Source organism: Planococcus citri, chromosome 4 (genome assembly GCF_950023065.1).
Source record: "Planococcus citri chromosome 4, ihPlaCitr1.1, whole genome shotgun sequence".
NCBI classification, from domain to species: domain Eukaryota; kingdom Metazoa; phylum Arthropoda; class Insecta; order Hemiptera; family Pseudococcidae; genus Planococcus; species Planococcus citri.
This window is the reverse complement of record NC_088680.1, coordinates 37273359-37291312: the sequence shown is the minus strand read 5'-3', so window position 1 is coordinate 37291312 and position 17954 is coordinate 37273359. Positions and strand designations below refer to the sequence as shown.

General features: G+C 34.0%; 3 protein-coding genes across 5 annotated transcripts in view; 1 reads left to right on the top strand and 2 right to left on the bottom strand.

Annotated features, from left to right (window-relative positions):
• Positions 1-13233, bottom strand: part of CRMP (Collapsin Response Mediator Protein) — a 36222-nt gene extending 22989 nt beyond the window's left edge. For 2 of the 3 annotated variants that reach the window (XM_065364738.1, XM_065364739.1), the window contains exons 1-3: positions 6286-6317; positions 6088-6193; positions 1353-1447 (exon numbers count right to left, since the gene is read on the bottom strand). In XM_065364738.1, the coding sequence (XP_065220810.1) occupies positions 1353-1447; positions 6088-6193; positions 6286-6302 (218 nt within the window). In that variant the 5' untranslated portion in view covers positions 6303-6317. Of the gene's footprint in view, positions 1-1352; positions 1448-6087; positions 6194-6285; positions 6318-13073 lie in introns of those variants that run through there. The other variant, XM_065364740.1, reaches the window with a different exon arrangement.
• Positions 13234-13649: 416 nt separating this feature from the next.
• Positions 13650-16138, top strand: LOC135842348 (BRCA1-associated RING domain protein 1-like). Its single transcript, XM_065359767.1, has 9 exons — positions 13650-13974; positions 14068-14235; positions 14316-14457; positions 14535-14615; positions 14682-14878; positions 14957-15160; positions 15236-15342; positions 15416-15537; positions 15615-16138. Exons 1-9 carry the CDS (start codon positions 13910-13912, stop codon positions 15930-15932), a joined length of 1404 nt encoding a protein of 467 aa, XP_065215839.1. The 5' UTR covers positions 13650-13909; the 3' UTR covers positions 15933-16138.
• Positions 16139-16216: 78 nt separating this feature from the next.
• mIF3 (mitochondrial translation initiation factor 3) lies at positions 16217-17503 on the bottom strand. Its single transcript, XM_065359768.1, has 2 exons — positions 16604-17503; positions 16217-16535 (listed from the first exon to the last, which is right to left on the bottom strand). Exons 1-2 carry the CDS (start codon positions 17198-17200, stop codon positions 16251-16253), a joined length of 882 nt encoding a protein of 293 aa, XP_065215840.1. The 5' UTR covers positions 17201-17503; the 3' UTR covers positions 16217-16250.
• Between the last annotated feature and the right edge of the window lie 451 nt (positions 17504-17954).

Sequence of the window (17954 nt, the reverse complement as noted above, 5' to 3'; positions counted from 1 at the left end):
TCGCAACAAGACTTTTTAGAAATTATTGGCAAAAAAGTGATATGTACTTTTTTGTAATTTTTGCCCAAAAGTGATATTTTTTTTTTCATTTTTAGCAATAAGTATTTGACAATTCCTTCCAAAAAACTAGATTTTTTTGAAATTTTTTGCAAGAAACCACAATTACATTTTTTTTACCAAGAAACGAGGCTTTTCAGCAACTTAGAAAAAGAGGTATTCGTTACTGTGTTTTACACGCTAGACATTTTTCTTGTTTTCTTCACGGAATGACGCCGAAAAAATTTGCTTTCTGTCCAGAAGCTAAGATTCGGTCAATCGTGGTATCAGTCGATCAAGTATTAAACACATATCTTGCCTTTCAACTGTTTGAGCAGCTGGAGTTCATATCGAGGGAAGATACATATGTATTAATTTATTGTTCAAATTTAAAGATCGTATAAGGCGAAATAAAAACTTCAAAAATTCGGCAAAAATCGAAAAATTAATTTCAGTAGTTAAAAATTGGGGGATGGAGTTTTTTGGGTCCTTTTTTCGACCTACTCAAGTTTCGTTCCAATCAGAGATCCCGGATTCAAGGGGTTCCCTTGTTAGATGTGCCAAAGACTGTTTCTTTCTTTTTCAAATTTTTCCAGCACTTCCTTAGTATGTACTTAGATCGAACTTTGGATTTTGGATCTAGATCTAAAACAAATCTCGCGCATGAGTAGAATCCCCCCCCCGACCCTAAAAAAGACACTGATTTCGATCAAAAGCTATCATATCATTCGACAAACTATAATAACACATTGTAGGTAATACGCTCACTGTTCAGTTCTACAAAATCCTACTGTTTTCACGTGCTCTATGGTTAGGATCATACGGCGGCGTAACGCCGAACGCGACCACTGGCAGAGCGTCGCGTCGGCGTCGGCGGCGTCTAAATCGTACCTACTCATACAACACGAACGAACCACCGCATCATAACAGTAAGTTAATAATGGCGAAAACCATAAAATAATGGGAAAAAAATCCCTGTTGTTATAATCTAGCGCCGCCGTAACCTACACGCTATATTGCATTTGTTCGCGTTTTGTTTTTTGTTATATTTTTCTTGCTTTTTTTCGCATTCGAGGTTAAATTCGAATAGGTAGGTAATTTATAATGATCGCAACGTAGTAGCAGCAGCAATAGCTTCGATAAGTGTTCTCTGCAATCGCAATATTATATGCTCACCGCGGCGAAAATTTTCTGATGACCGCGTATCGAGCTCATTGGAGCGTCGCAAACCTTTTCCCAGTAGAGATACTGCATAAAGTATATCATACGACTATCTAGATATTTCGGCGTACTGTATTGTACGTATATGTACTTACTTAATTATTCCATCTTCTAGGTAAACGTCCATTTCTTCGGTTTTATCCGCATTGACCACGGTACCATTTTTGATTAGTAGCCGGGTATGTGAACTCTGCAACAAATACCAAAGACCATACAGTTGCAGCCATCGAATCGGTATCATCGCTCATCAGAAGCGGTATTCGTACGATAATACTATACGTACATACAAGTACTATACCATAAAAACCAGTAATTTAATAACGACTGTAAACAAGGCGCGGTAATTAACGCAATTAATCATAAAGCCTCTCAACCCTGCTGCCTCTGTAGGTATGCTTTTCTTCTACACGTCGAGAGTCGACGAGCCATTGCTCAGAGTATTAACGAGCCTCGCATATCTTACTTCTCTTTGACCATCTGCATGGCCCTCCGTGTTGTCGTAATCGTAAAAAAAAACCTCTACTTTGTTAGCGCTCCGATGACCACGCGAGTGGCTTCCCAAAGAGCAAAAACCGATACATCAAATACCTAACAGAAATCTTTCGCATCTTGTTGTTGTCTTTCACCAGCAGTCAAAGACGAGAAGAAAGATGCAAACAACCAGACGAGAAGATTACGATGACGAGGTATGTGGAGCGGGATACGAGTATAAACGCCGCACAGGTACACGTTTCAATTGAAACTCGACGATGATTTCTTTTCGCTAAAAAGACCACGTGCAGAGAGTAACCCGTTTACTCGTACATTAAAAACAAATCCATCCGTATAGTACGAGTAAGACTACATAAAGCTTACATAACTCTGCAGTGCAGCATCCACACACCTCTCTTATCACTCTTCGGCTTCGCGTCTATTTAGTTGCAAGTAGATTGCGGCGTGTCGACCCGAAAAAAAACAAAACCAACATCTTAACGCTACTCTCTTCTAAATCATCGAGTCAAATATGTATTCACGATATACGAAGCTGATGAAAATATTATTATTACGTATACGAAATCTGCTGCGAACCGGACAGAGGTTACGGATGAGACAATTTTTTGCATTCCATTACTCCTTCAAGACGCAGCAATGACGAATAATTTGGTTACTCGATGGTTCCAGACGAGAAATTGGGACGGAATTTCCAAACCCATCCGCCCAACGGCCAACGGCGGTCGACTGACAGTAAATCAAAAGTAGGTAAAATGATGATACGATTACCGCAAGGATATTAGCAATTTTACGCATATTTCGCGGCAATCGTAATGGCACGCGAATTTGCAGTACCTATTTGCAGTGGTGTAATTCAACACGCTAAGCAAATAAAATACCGACGACGAAAAATATTAACTGTTTCATTTCGTGTGGTTTAATTTTGATCGAAATCAAGTTCAACACGTTTGTTACGAAACGAAAGTTGCACGAGTATCGTGATTGATTTGGGAAAACTTTTCCGCATGTATCACTATATCGAAAGATTATTAAACTAAATGAAATTTAAGACCGGTTCTACCCCCTCCTCTTCTTTTCAAGGTGTCTACTAAATAGAAAAAATGAGAAAGGGTGACCTTTTGATGACTTTTGAATGACTAAATTTTTATTTTTGGGCGATCTTCTTTAAAATTACGAAGCTTTTAAATTCAACTTCGATGAAATTTTATAGAATTTTTCGCACTGATTATACTGAAAAAAAAAATGAAAATTCAATCATTTTAGAATTATATGTGATTTTTTAAAAACGTTGTCCAAAAATGAATCCTGGCTTATTAATTTAAAAATTTTGATTATTTACGATCAATTTTTAAAATTCATACTTGATCTATTTTTCGAGATTTTGCACAATTTTTATGGCATTTCAACAAATTTACAAGCAATTTTCGTAAAATGTTGGTCAAGGGTGCATTTTAGTATGTAATGGAGTAAGCAGAAAGAAAATATAATCAATTTTCTCGAATCACTGGATGATTTTTTAAATATTTTTTGAACTGAATTTACGACTTCATGATGGAGTGTCCAGCAAAAGCTCCCATTCTCATTCTACTCAAAATTAATCCAAAATCGGATAAAATTTTTTAAAAATTTTGATGATTTTTCAAAACTAAAGGGTTAAAATGTACCCAATTCGAGCTAGAAAACTGAAATTGGATATACTCCCACATGGTAGGTGTCTAACGAATTTTTTTTGTTGAAAAGATCACTACTTTTTCACTACCCTTTTTCAACCGGATTTTCAAAACGTTCTCGACTCGACCCCCTCCTCCCATACACTCAAAAATTAACAATCAAATTTTTTACAGGATGGAAGAAAATTCACAGGCTAAACTGACGTCAGAAGTATTCCAACACTGGTGCCCATTTCATCTAAAATTATTTTTTTTCAATGATTTGAAAGTTTTTGTTACATGTTTGAATTTTTTAATTTTTTCAACGCCTTTTTCTTTCACTGCCTGTTAGATACGCTGCCCTATTTTCGATATCTTCAGATAGAATGGAAGCAGTTCCGAGTCGTTTGGACAATTCTACAGCACCCATCGCAAACGTTTGGAAATGTAATTTATTTTCACAAAATTTTAAATCCCTCTTTAGAGCTAGAAAGCTGAGATTGAATGTGTACCTCATATCGACCTTTAAAATAAATTGAAGGTGGATTCGAGTCGTTCTAGAGTTTTGAGCGCATTTTTAGAAAATTAAAATTCCTTAAAATGATCTGAAATTCGTCTAAATTAAGTTTTGTACTGTGTAATGAAAAAATTTCATATTTTGAAGGAAAAAAAATGATTTTTTCATGATTTAGGTGATCTTTTGATATACCCACTGTCACGTATAAGTGTGAATTAGTTGTCCAAATTCTAATTAGTAAACATTAAATCAGCTTACTTGAGGAGAGAATCAGTTATAATCACAAAATTATTATATTATTTTGAAGGAAGGTATTATCATTTTAAGAAATCTTGAACTTGACAAAAATGAAGTTTCGGTTTTTCTAATATTTTAAAAAAAAATTAATGAACTTTTTGAAACATATCAACAGCTTCTAAATTTTCGAACTTTAAACTCTTGCTTTTGAGGTTGACTATTGACATGAAAATTTGAAATTTTTCCTACGTCTTGTTGTGGTCATTTGGCCATCATTCTTTGCAAGGTTCTATCAAATTTCGAACAAAATTGAAAAACGACTCACCCTATTGGATACTTACCCAACAAAATATATTCGAAGCTGTTTCTAATCGATTTGAGAAATCAAAAATAGAGCACATACTAAATTTTAGCTTTCCAGCTCAAGTAAATGAAAGCTTGAATCTCAAATTTAGCACAAATTTAATTTTATAAAAATTTTCAAAATTTGAGAAGCACAATTAAGCATCCACAATTTTTTCAAGAGATTTCTGCATGCTTTTTTGAATTTTGACTTAATTTTATTAGAACGCAGAATTTGTCTGCCAGTTTAGACGATAGCTCAGTCACACGTCAGATAAAAGAGGTAGTATAAAATCATCCGAACAAATATCAGTTACCTACAATTTTTCGAATTCCGATGATTGCTGAGCAGATATCTCAATTTTTTACTTTTTTTTGACTTGAAATTTTTGAATTTGTTTTCTATGTATGTAGTAGGTATTTTCGTCATTACCTACTTGATCAATTTTCGAGAAAATTTTGTCTCATTAAAAACATATAGTTCAACATTTTGAAAATAAGATACTTAAAAAGGGATTACAATTGTTTCAATAATTTAAGTGCAAAAAAAATGTAATTACAATAAAAATTACAAAAATTGAAAATTTGTTCACAGTTATTTCTAAATTTCAGATTCAAAAATGTTAAAATGAGATGGAACAAAAATTGTCAATAGTCAAGTCTCGAAAGTACGAATGTAAATCTTTGAATCCTAATCAATTTTTAAAAAAATTAAAGTGAAAAGAATCACAAGAATTACTCTCCCTTTTTTCTACAGAAATTTGACTAGCTTTAAAAATTAATTTCCTTTAGAGACTTCAAGAAAAATTACCATGGTGATTTTTCCATTTTTTGAATTAAAAAGTTTTCATACTTGAAATGTAGAATTTTTCAATTTTTTAAAAAGTTTTCATTGAAGTATACTTTTTTTTTTTTTGATTTTCTGCACATAAGAGAACTATGAATTATTATGAATTTTACGCTCATTAAGGCTAAAGAAACGGTATAAAGGAATTTTTTTACTTCAATTTCTTCCTCAATGACCAAGTATCTTTGTGCATTAATTCACGTTGAATCTGGCATAGGAAATGAAAAGTGAAGAGGTAAATCCGACAGAGTGCAACCCAGATAACACGATAAAACATTTTAAAACATCATTCGTCAAATTCCTCACAGACACTCAAGGGTTAAAAAAATAATTTTTCGTCCGTCTATTTCTGTAACACTAATCTCACACATCATTTACGTGTACGAGGTGAACACGTTGAATTCGAATCATACTCCAATTTTCAATTTAAATTCCAATATTCACGCCAAATAGGTATCTCATCCTCTACGTACATTTCAGATCATCCGCAAAACAAACAAAATCGACCAATATTTTTCCGATTATAAATTCAACCCGGGCGGAAAACACCCCTCGCCTCTTCTCACCACCACATTAACCTGACAAACTCTCGAATAGTTTTCTTTCAACGTGTATTGGATTATCTCCAATAAAACCCTCGCCAATGGGATTAAGTACATTTGAGCTAATACGTAAGTTAGGTGTACTCTACGTACGTATACAGTGCAGCTAAAACAATAAATAATTACTCCATAAAACCCACTTACTTGTAAATGAAAAGGTAATTTTTTCGTTCCTCCTAAGGCGGCGGGGCCATTTGGATTTGTTCCCGTTGACGAGGACCCAATTTCCATGTTAAAAATTGAGAATATACTGCAACAGAAAGCAAAACGGAAAAAAATAATTAAAAATCTATCGTTATACTCGAATGCGGAGGGATAAAAAAAATCCACCAGCGCACGTACGTATTAACGGTATCCATATCAAAGAAGAAGAAAAAAAATCAAGTTAACACGATTAGAACTGATCTCGATCTCAATTACATCTAACTGAATTAATCCTTTAGATCTTTATTGACTGAGTACCTCCACTCTTTGCCTCGCCTTCTACACTGGTAAGCTGTTCAAAGACACCATCGAGTCTCAAGTGGATAAAAAACGCATGATTTGTAAACAACAATGTAGCCAATCGGCACGTTAACGGTTCGTTAAAAGCTCGTAATAAGTTTTACGATACACGATAATGTATGTAGGTGAGTTGTCCTTGAAATAGCGTGAAGAGAAAAGTGGAGAAAATATGCGAAAAATATTTGCCGATGAATGATGATTAAGTACCTACACTATACACCTATATACTCGTATACGACGTGTAAACGATCGATATTTTTACGTATAAATTATACGCCGCCACTCCGATTCGACGCCGGGATATTTTTATTATCGTAAAAATAAGGCCAATTTGTATCAGTGCTCGTGTTCATTGCATTCAATCGAGCCGATCTTGGCACCTACACGTATATAGATCATTTTGGAACTTGCAAGGTACTGGTACCACAAGCGCAAGCTCAACAATCAGTAAGACGATTTCGATATCTATCCTGTCTATCATCGATATATTTACAAGCTACGTACTCGACGTACATTACACATACGCATCCCAGTACGCTCATAGACTACGTACGTATGTTAATAAATCTTGGCACAACGATGTACTCGTACATTAGCGTGTTTTTTTTTGCCTGCGAGCTTCGCTTTCGGTTACCTATATGTATAGTTTTTCTTCTCTTTCTATACGAGCCTTTTAATGTCTTTAATAAACGTAACTTAGCTGCCGATGTGCTTTGCATGTTCGCTGCTATAATCATAATAATGCCACCGTGAAATGTTTACCACGTAGAGCGTATTATACAGTCCCTGCTCCTGCTCCCCTGCTCTTCTCGCTATAGGTACATGGTTATTATATTCCTCGTTGGAAAAAATATGCCTATGATGTCATATACCTACAATCTCTCCATACAAATACATTATGTACATTGCACGATCATGTACTCGTCGAATGTACACCACATACTCGTGTACTAGTATGTATACCATGCATAGGTTTTGAAGATGTACCCAACTCGTTGTTGTAGGAGAAATACCAAACCGATTGTGTTCATCTGCCTGAAAGCCAGGTATTTTGTGAAGCGTTGCAGTTTGCTTATAGCATTAGATACGCAGACCGAGCGAGGCGATTTTCATCTCGAAAATGACGACATCGCAGATAACCAACGTGGATGACTCAAGAATATACTTGTAACGAGAAGATCTACATGCATATTTTTTCTTGCAGTTTGATTTCAACTGAATCGGCATTATTTGTTATCGAGGAAGTTCATTAACGATGATAGACAGATAGATATGTCTTGATACATGTGAGTAGGGTATGAAAATGAAATGAAAAATATACGTATGTTTTTCATTTGATTACAAAATTTTGATGTAACAAATTCAGAACGATAGAGCTGAAGTTATCTAGAAAGACCTCCTATGGACTGATTTTCTTTTGAAACCAAGCTCAGATACTTGATCAATCTATTGGAATTTTGGACAAGAATAGAAAAATTATATGTACCTGAATCTTCTTTCTCCCACTTCACCCCTCTGAAAACCAAGAACATCTCAGTCAAGCCATTTTGATAAGATTTCTTCAAATAGTTCGGCGTCAGATAAAAATGGGTGAAAATTCTCTCCAAGGAAAGTTTTAAATCATGGATATGTTTTTTGCTCCAGTTGACTCAATATTGTGAACTCCAAAAAAAAAGTATGATAAAGTATCAGAAAGTCATACATAATTTTAGTACCTAATGCATTGAACCTTTTCCAAAGTCGGGTACATAATGTCAGAAAATCAAATGATTGTTTTTCCACTTTTGAAAGTTCGACATATAATGTCAAAAAGTCAACAGGTTTCCCTCTCCTCACATTTTTTGAAGTCTGGAATAATGTCAGGAAATTATTAATTAATATTCTTTTCCAAGTTTTCAAGAGCCAACGTCTCTAAAAATCGATTGATTTTATTTCGTTTTTAAAAATCTGGCATAACATTATCAGAAAATCACCTAGGTGAATTTTCTTTTCAATTTTCGAGTTCGATTTTTGGTGAATTTTTAAAAATTTAAAGATGGGTCTTTCATGAAAAAAAAATTATTAAATCGAATATCGACATGAAAGCCTGAAATTTGGTTGGTACCCTCTTTTATCTTTTCGACCTCCTTTTTTTTTTTTTTTTGAAAAATCCAAAATTACAAAAGAAAAGCAAACTTTGCTCGGGCAAAGATGAGTTACTTATAAAAAGTTTATTATTTTGCTTCAAAATTTTAAAATATAAAAATGATTTTTTATTGGAAAATTGAAAATAGAAAAGCGAACGGACTCGAGCGAAGCGAGGGCAAAAGCTCCCAAAAATGAGTATTTTGAGGGGTATGAAAACGATATTTTCTGGTGTGATAAATGAAGAAGTTTATAATTTATGTTTCAAAATTTTAAAATTCGAATGATGATTATTCTGAGAAAAAAATTCAAATTTGAAAAAGAAAAGCAAACAAGCCTGAGTAAAGCGAGGCCAAAAGCTTTCAAAAATACAATCATGTTTTCAGAAGTAAAAATGAAAAGTTTCTTTATGGAGAGAAGAGTTTATTTTCTGATTCAAACTTGAACATTTCTTGAATTTGTACAATAAGTCTTCGATGTATGCGAGAAAAGAAGAGCAAATAGCCCGAGCGAAGCTAGGGCAAAGGCTCTCAAAAATGTGTAATTCAAAATATAAAAAAGTCGGAAAATGAGCCCTTTACTAATTTCGGAAAAAAGGGGGAAAATTGAAAATTTGACGATGTTTTATTGAATAAGAGTAAGACTTTTGGATAAAATTGTTGAAAAGTAGGACTTTAGTAGGACTAATAGGACCATGTAGGACCTGTTAGACACCTTGACCTTACTTACTTATTCGATCGATTTATGCAAATATTTTCAAAATCTCAGCGATTATTTTCGAAAACACCCCTCCATGGGCACCTCCTGAGCTTAAAACGTTTTTTGAGAGACTTTGAAATCAAAATGAAGGTCAATACCCAATTTGGTCAAAATTCTCAGACATTTTTTTTTTTCGCCATACACTTTAATAATCTTGTACCTATCCAAATCAATGTTGCAGATGAGATCAATCAAGAAGGAGGACTGAAGTTTCACGTATTTTTTGATTTTGAAAAAATTACTTCCTCTCCTAGACTACTTCAAATAATCTTGAAGGTTGGAATTAAGCATGTATACCCGAATGATACCCTGGATCAGTCTTTTTGAGGGGCTTAAATGATCTACAAGCACGAAATTTTTCCAGCTTGGAAAAAGTGAATCTTTACTTATGTACTTTTTCTTAGTGATCATCAGTTTTGTTTCACTCCTTCAATCTCTTCAAATTGACCCACGAGGATGACATTTGACCTGTGAATTCAAAAGGTACCCCAGATGTGCCTTTTACGTAGTATAGTTTCATATCATCAACTCCTACCCAATCAAGTTCAACCAATAAACAGTGGATTTTCACGCCTGATTTCAGTGATGAATTTGATCATATGTTTTATTCCATGCCCTAAACACCTCTATAATTTGATCCAGGAGACTGAAATTCGATTTGAACGTTCACAGGACACCTCATGATGTGCTTTTTGAGGATTTTCAACTTTTCCAACTTCTTGTCGCCCTTTTCCAGCAGTAAAGATAAGATTTTCATGCATTTTCTAAACAGCTTTGGACTTCGTTCCATACTCTCAACACTTCAAACTGATCTAGAAGGATGAAGTTAGGCAAGCAATACATACATTCAGAGGGTACCCAGGATCTTATAATCAAAGCCCAGGATGTGCCTTTTGAAATGGTGGAGAACTTACATTCAGGAGATCAATACCGAATCGGGAACAACTTTTCATTAATTTTATTACAATTCTACTATGACGAAAAAATATCACATTTTCGCTAAAAAAAAATCAAAAAAAAATTGTTTTGAAATTTGATAAATAGGCTACGTTTTTTTTACTTCAAATTTTTAGGTAATTTCAAGAGCATTTGTCAATATTTTGCGTCATTTTTTCGGTATTTTCCAACATTTTATGCTTCTTTTTTTTTGTGAATTTTTGAAACATTTTACATTCATTTGATGATGTATTAAGATTTGGTTCAAATGCTGTCATTTTCGCCAACTTTTAAATAATTTTCTCATTATTTAGTCATTGGAACAATTTCTTATGATAATTGTAAAAGATTTTAACGATACTTCAGCAATTTTATCAACAAGTTTTAGCAAATATATATTTTGATAGGATTACAACGAAGATTTTTTATAAATATTTTCAAAACAGTTTTCATACTCGTACTTGGCAGTTTATTTTTTAATCAAACGATGCTATTTCCACCTAATAATTTACATACAAATTTCAACTGGTTTTTAAATCTTGCATACATCACCATGAATTTTACATAGGAAATGTGGAAACAATCCAAAATTCAAGCCAAAAAACTGCAAAAAATTAATTTCTGTATCTTTTTAGAAAATGGAAATTTTTATGCATTTTTCGAACCTGATAGACATCTTGTTAAGGAATACGTAGATACATAGGTAAGGGATCCATTCACTCAAATCATACTACACAAATAACACAGATACCTATGCGACTGAATTCTACCGGTTACCCATAATAATGTAAAAAGCTTTCAAACATATTTTTCTCCTTGAAGAGTGATGAAAAATCAAAATTTCAAAGCATTTGTAAAGGCATCAAATACGAGTACATCGTATGTAGCATGAAAACTGTCGTTGACATGCACCTGGTTTCGAAACTTGAGATCGGTATCTAATCATAATCTGTAAACCTGAAATCCTGCACACAAAACAATACATTCATAAATTCTTCCTCCCTCTTCCCTCCAACAGGCAATAGGTAACCCTCAACGTGCAATGCTACATAACAACATAAGCACTAAGCAGCAACTAGACACTAGTACAAGTTGCCAGTTGCCATCAATGAGCATCCCACTTACACTTACTAGAGAGATTTATACGAAATTTCAACGATTAATAACGATCGATATTCACGTTCGATGAATGGTCGCAGGTGATCACCTAATCGTAGCCCAAACTTTTCTGGGGCCACATTTAGGTAGGTAGTACCTGTACCTATAAGGCCAGAGGCAATTTTCTCGGAAACGTCGAAAAAGCTGCATAAAAAATATACACCTGATTATACTACACTATACGTATTCTGGAATAGCGTACCACCTCGTATAGGATCGTGTGCTTGGCGTACTTCCTGCGGTTTTTCTTCATTCACCCCTGCTGCCAACAAAGTTCCGGCTACTATCGACGAACCGGTTTATCTGCACGTTTAATTGTTCGTTTTTTTATAAATTAATTATATTAGTATTCCGACGTGTATCTTTGGCCGGTATACGTGAATGAACCGAAGGTGTCTACGACTACGAGTGTTATTTGTAGCGAGTTTGAAGCACATACGACAATAACTGTCACGGGTTCATTAACTGGTTTCTTTACGCTATTTTGTCGGTAATTACTACATTCAAAGGCAAATTCTTAGTACTAGATTTTCCTCTTCTACGAGCAAAACAATTCTGTTCGTGTATCGCATTGCTACATTGTACATGTGCTGGACTGGAACTGTCGATGATGTCGTTCGAATCCGAAAGTTGTTTACGCAATATAGGCAAATCCATATACGACAATCCAATTAAAATTAACGATTTTTCACCTTAAAACGTGTAAACTGTGTGTAAATACACCGAGCAAGTTTCCGACTGGAAAATACATACGAATACGCACAGATAGACGTGCTACGAATTAATTACGTTTCTCCCTACTCCCACAGCTCGAACACGTTGTGTTGGAAAAAAAGCCTATTATATCTTTTAATAACGGTTAATTCCTAACGAATGCTGTAATCTGCACACATAAAAGACTATTCAGTTATATTCACGAACACAGGAAACACAATTTACAGTATGGGAAGCGGTAACACAAACAAGCTACGACAGACAATCGCCATATCACTTACAAATGGTTAAATTAGCGTGCGAATTGATTTCCACTAGAAACTTTACATTTTCTTTAACGAAAACTGCAATTTAAAAAACCTGTTTGTAAAGTGAAATAAAACAGTGAAAGTTCGCGTTCAAGTGTGAGGGTGAATTGAAGATTTTTATCAGGCCAGTAACCCTTAATGGGGCGGTATTGTTATACGATACAAATTTCTAAACCCTTTTTTTCTTCAAACCCTCTCATCGAATTAAAAATTTACAAGTATGGGGATTCGGTACGGAAGCCGAATCGTAAAAATACATGCCCATCCTAAAATAAGTCATCGGCTTATTTTAACCACGTACAGGAAAAGATTCCAGAACACCTGCGTAAACAGATGAGGTTACCGCTCCAGACAAATACGATTAAACTTTCATTACCACTTTAAAAAAGAAACCAAAATGTAAACAAAGTTATTTTAGAGGTAATTGATGCCTTTGAACTTCACACTTCACACTTCACACGCGAAACTTAGCAACTTTTGTAAAAGCTGCTACAAGTACATAATAATTTCCACCCTATGAATCATTTCCATTTTCTTGGATTGGCGTGATAAAAGAGGGTGGTTTTATCTGTGCCGTGCCGAATATTGCGGTTAACTTGAACCTTTTTATACATTCAAAGTACTTACTTTCAAGTGACAATAACCGATAATCAGATAAAATGAAGATTATTCAACGAAAATTAATATCAAACCGAAATTACAATCAAAATCGAAACACTTCACAAAGTTGCCGTTAATTACACTAAAACACAACTAACGAGTAACGAACGAACTGAACGAACACAAGCCAAACCGAAACTCGATGAAGTTGTAAACATACGTGTTACCACTTTGCTCGCGGCTAAATTTCGCTGCCGGGAATCCCCACCCAAATTTTGTTTAACGGGGTTTCTCTATTTAGTAGAAATTTTAGAAAGTTTTCATTTCGTATTTTTGTTTAAACGGTAGAAATTAAATTTTGTGTAACTGTTTTAATTTCATTTAACGGAGCAAAATTTCAATTAAGTAATTATCTCAAAAAAATTATTCGATGATGCAACACTTGTTTTATTACAGTGTTGACTCCAAGAAAATGAAAATCGAACCTACTTTGAACTTTTTTCATTTTAATAAAATTCAATATTTCGAAGTAAAACTAAGTAAAACGATTGTTTTCGCATTCATAAATGTTTATATTAATTCAAGTATTTAAATTCAGTACATTATTCGAAATTGATGATTTAAAAAGGAAATGAAAGACAAACAAAACGTAACTTGAGAAAAGAAAAATGAAGCATCGCGATATTCCCTTCACTGCTTCTGAAAGTTTGCCGCCTTTTTTCGCGTTCTGTTTCTTTTTGGTTTTTCCATTTCTTCAGATTTTGATTGATAAAAAAAATGAAATTGACGTGATAATTATTTTGGAGAGTGTTCGTGATTAGATTCCATAAAAATTTTATTCGTTGCAATTAAAAATTGTACTTATGGATGTTAACGAGCTGAATTTTTTATTCGCAAACATTACCAAACAAATAAAACTTTGCGAATGGTAATTTTTGATGATGAATTTCGCCAATTGCTTACTTACAAGTAAAATTCTGTCTATATACTTTATTCACGTCATAATTTATCTTTTTTACAGTGCGGAAACCTTCAAAAAGAATGCAAAGGATAGTGCAGATATAAAGAAAAATGATACTTCGAAACGCGACGAATGTAATGTTTGCAAGACCAAAATCCCAGCACCTGAAAAAGATCTGATTCTTCGAATGAAATCAGTTTTTCATAAAGCTCTGCAGGAAATTGATATGTAATGCTGGAATATACTTATCCTAGTACACTTTAGATCATTTGCACGGTAATGTAATTGTTTGATTGGGTATTTTTCAGTGACTTGAATTCTATACCAACGGATAACCTCGCAGATGATACTGATTTCAATGAAAATTCGTACTACCAAGTCAAATGTGATTTAAAATACATGAAACGCAATAACAAAGGTGAAACACCGCTGCATTCTGCTTCTGGAAAGGTTTTTAAAGTTTAAAGTATTTTTATTATGAACCATATCCTGTTGGTTTTGAACTTGATGTATTGATTCAATTACAGAAAAATTTACAATCTGTGATCACCTTGTTACAAAATAATGCGAATCCCAATACGCAAGATAACGCTGCATGGACACCTTTGGTAAATTCAATTTTACTCGATACTTTTTTCGTTGTTTCGAATAATTTAAATATCGAATCTTTTCAGCACGAAGCTGTTTTCAAAGACGACTTGGCTATTGCTTCAGAGCTACTGAAAGCGGGAGCTATTGTCAGTGTACCTGGTTTAGAGTTTACTACACCTTTGCACGTTTCAGTGTCGCGTAGAAATATGGAAATGACGAGACTCCTTTTGAAATATGGTGCTGATCTAAGAAGTCGTGATATTAATGGCAACACTCCAGAGTAAGTGGTATGACATGATGAAAATCGTGAAGAGAATTTCTTTAGTAATCATCTCAACTCTTTAAATAAACGCTTCAGGCAATTCGCTGAAACCGAAGAGATGAAGTCGCTTTTGAAAGAATACTCCAACTCTGATAAAAGTTTAGAATCGAATAAACAGTTTCGAAAGAAAATTGCCCCAAGACAGATGGCCGTATTTTTAACCAAAGCTTCTCTTCTATCTACCGAGGAACGGAATACTCTGGAGAACAAACTGAATCTCAAATTTTCAAACGATTTAAAGTAATAATCTTCGTTTCATTCAAACGCAGTGATGTTACTAATAATTTTTGACTTTAAAATTTTATTATCGAATAGAGAAGCCACTCATGTTGTTGTTGAACATCTCTTTAATAATGTTTGTGAACCGAATTTCCAAGCTCTGGAAGCTATTCTGATGGGATGTGCTATAGTCAATGTGAGATGTAAGTTCTGCACGTATTTCATCATTCGCTAGCTATAAAGCACTGCGTTGTAATAAATTATTCTATTCTTCAGGGTTACGAGCTTGTTTGAGAAAACACAGAGTTGTCGATTTCAGCATTTATGAAATTAATGGAACTACCGAATTTCCCTGCCATAACGGTCCCAGATTAGCTCGAAATAATTATCTGGAAATGGTAAACAGATACACGATGTAAGCTTTTGAAATTTAAAACGAAAGTAAGTTAATTCAATGTTTTTTTTATCCATACAGAACCCGCCATTGTTCAAGGATTACAATATTTATCTGAAGAAAATGTCCAACGAAGGAAACATAAAAACACTAGTTTTGTTGAGTGGAGCAAAGCTTTTGAATCGTGAACCTAATCCTGAACATTCGTCTACGAATAATTGCATGTTTCATTGTGAGCCAGGACATGCAATGGAATGCACGTCGACATTAATATTATATGAATCTGGAAATCGAGAACCTGCGCTGAAGTACAACATGAAGCATATTAAATCTCTACCTGTGCAATGGTTTTTAGATTGCATACAGACTTTCAGTATCAGAGATCCTGACATCAACTAAAATAGAGTAGAAATAGTCTTTCGTTACCGCATCGAATGTGTGTTTGTTCTTGTGAATAGGAAAAACGAACCCTAAATCCTAATATTTGTTCATTTTAATCAAAGACGTTCTATGTATTTGTGAGTTATGTGTTTACAAATCGTTGAAGTGAATGAATTTTTCTATTATTATAATTTTTTTTTCAAATAAACGTAACTTGAACATTTGCTTTGATTTTTTTTTTAACAAATAGAAAAATTACACGCAATTCAAACGAAACATGGAACATTTTTTAAGGAAGCCAATTTTGAAACCATATCACATTCATTTATTAAAAATCTAAAGTTTTGACAATATATTATGTTTAGTTGACTCAGATGATGATTCTCCTGATTTATGAATCTCTGCTTCTTCTGATTTATTGATTTCTACCTCTTCGTTCAATTCCTCATCATCATCTTCAACTTGAATCACTTTCTGTGTACTTCGTTTCTTTCCGACATCTTCATTTAAAGCATCTTTCAAAGGCATTAATTGAAATTTAAGGTCACCTCCTTTAGTACGTTTTTGGACAAATTTCGCTTTCTCTTTGAACCGTTTTTCAAATTCTGCGAATACATTTTCCTGAAATCAATGAGAATCATTAGAATATTGCACATGACAACTCATAGTTTATCATACTTTCACAATACCTGTTCTTCCAAAGATTTATCGGGTCCTGAAATTGTCACCCGAACTTCAAAATTTTTTCTAAGCCATTTCTCCGCATTGTGCATTTTCATAAGTAAATCATTCTCCGTTATACGACAAGACATCATGAGTATCTTCTCTCCTTTAACTGAACCGCTTTTCTTATCTTTGGCCCTCTTTTTCTCAGAAAGTTCTTCTTCTAAATATTGCGCTTCCGTCATCAACTTATATATCGGACGTTTCGTACGTATATCCATATCTATGATTTTAACTAACCGCAATTTACGTCCTACAGCTATTTTTTCAGCCTCTTCTAACGTACATATCGACATACTTTCTTTAGTATCGAGTAACGTAATCTTGGGTACTTCTGGAGTTTTCCGACGGATTTTCTTTTCGGCTTCTTCGGCAGCATCTTTAGGTTCAACTACTGCGAAAGGATTCCGTGTTTTTGATGCAAATCTGATAGCACCTACCGCACATTTCACAAAATTTGGTTCTATTTGTAACAAATGCTGTTCTCGTGCTGAAAATGAAATTGCATAAAGAGAACGACGACATTGCGTACGCATCAGCAGCTTGATACTCGATGAAAACATGGTGTATTGTGAGTAACAAATCACTCAAACATTCATAGTCAATTTCAGCTATCTTTAAAATATTATTACTCGAAGGTTTTCGGTCAATATTCTGTAAGCTTTATTGCGTTTCAAAATTTTAAGCCATCAGAGATAGGAAACCGGGTGAATATTGCAAGCAGAAATGCACGAGATACCTTTATCCTTCATACGTTATTTGCACGAAAAATTAGAGTGAAAATTACTCAAAACTACGAAAGATTCAACGATTTCAAAAACTTTCAACTTTGTAATTCAAATTCTTATCAGAAATTTCCAAATTGATAAAAAAATCCAGTCCCAACAAGTCGAGGTTATGGTATTTTGTTCGATTGTGCTTTGTTTTATGCACGTTGTGTTTTTCCATTTTTTTTATTCAAAAAAAAAAGAAAATCAGTCATAGACGTATTTTTTCCGTATTCTGAAAAGAAATTATACTATTTCACCACCCGTTTTAATGAGTTTGATTTCTTGAACATTGAAAAATTCAAAATTTCAATCTGAAAAACGTCGAAATTCGTCCAATTAGCTTTTATCAAAACGTCAATAAAGCGAATCACCGGAAACACGTGTTCTGGTGGGTTTACATCGCAGTCGACAACAATGTTTCGAAAACAAAGTTGGAAAACAAAATGTTTAGGAAACAATGTTTGAAACATGATTGATTTACACCAAATTTTAAAACAGCAACATTTTTATCAGCATTTCTCTTTACGATTTTCTGATTAATTAATTC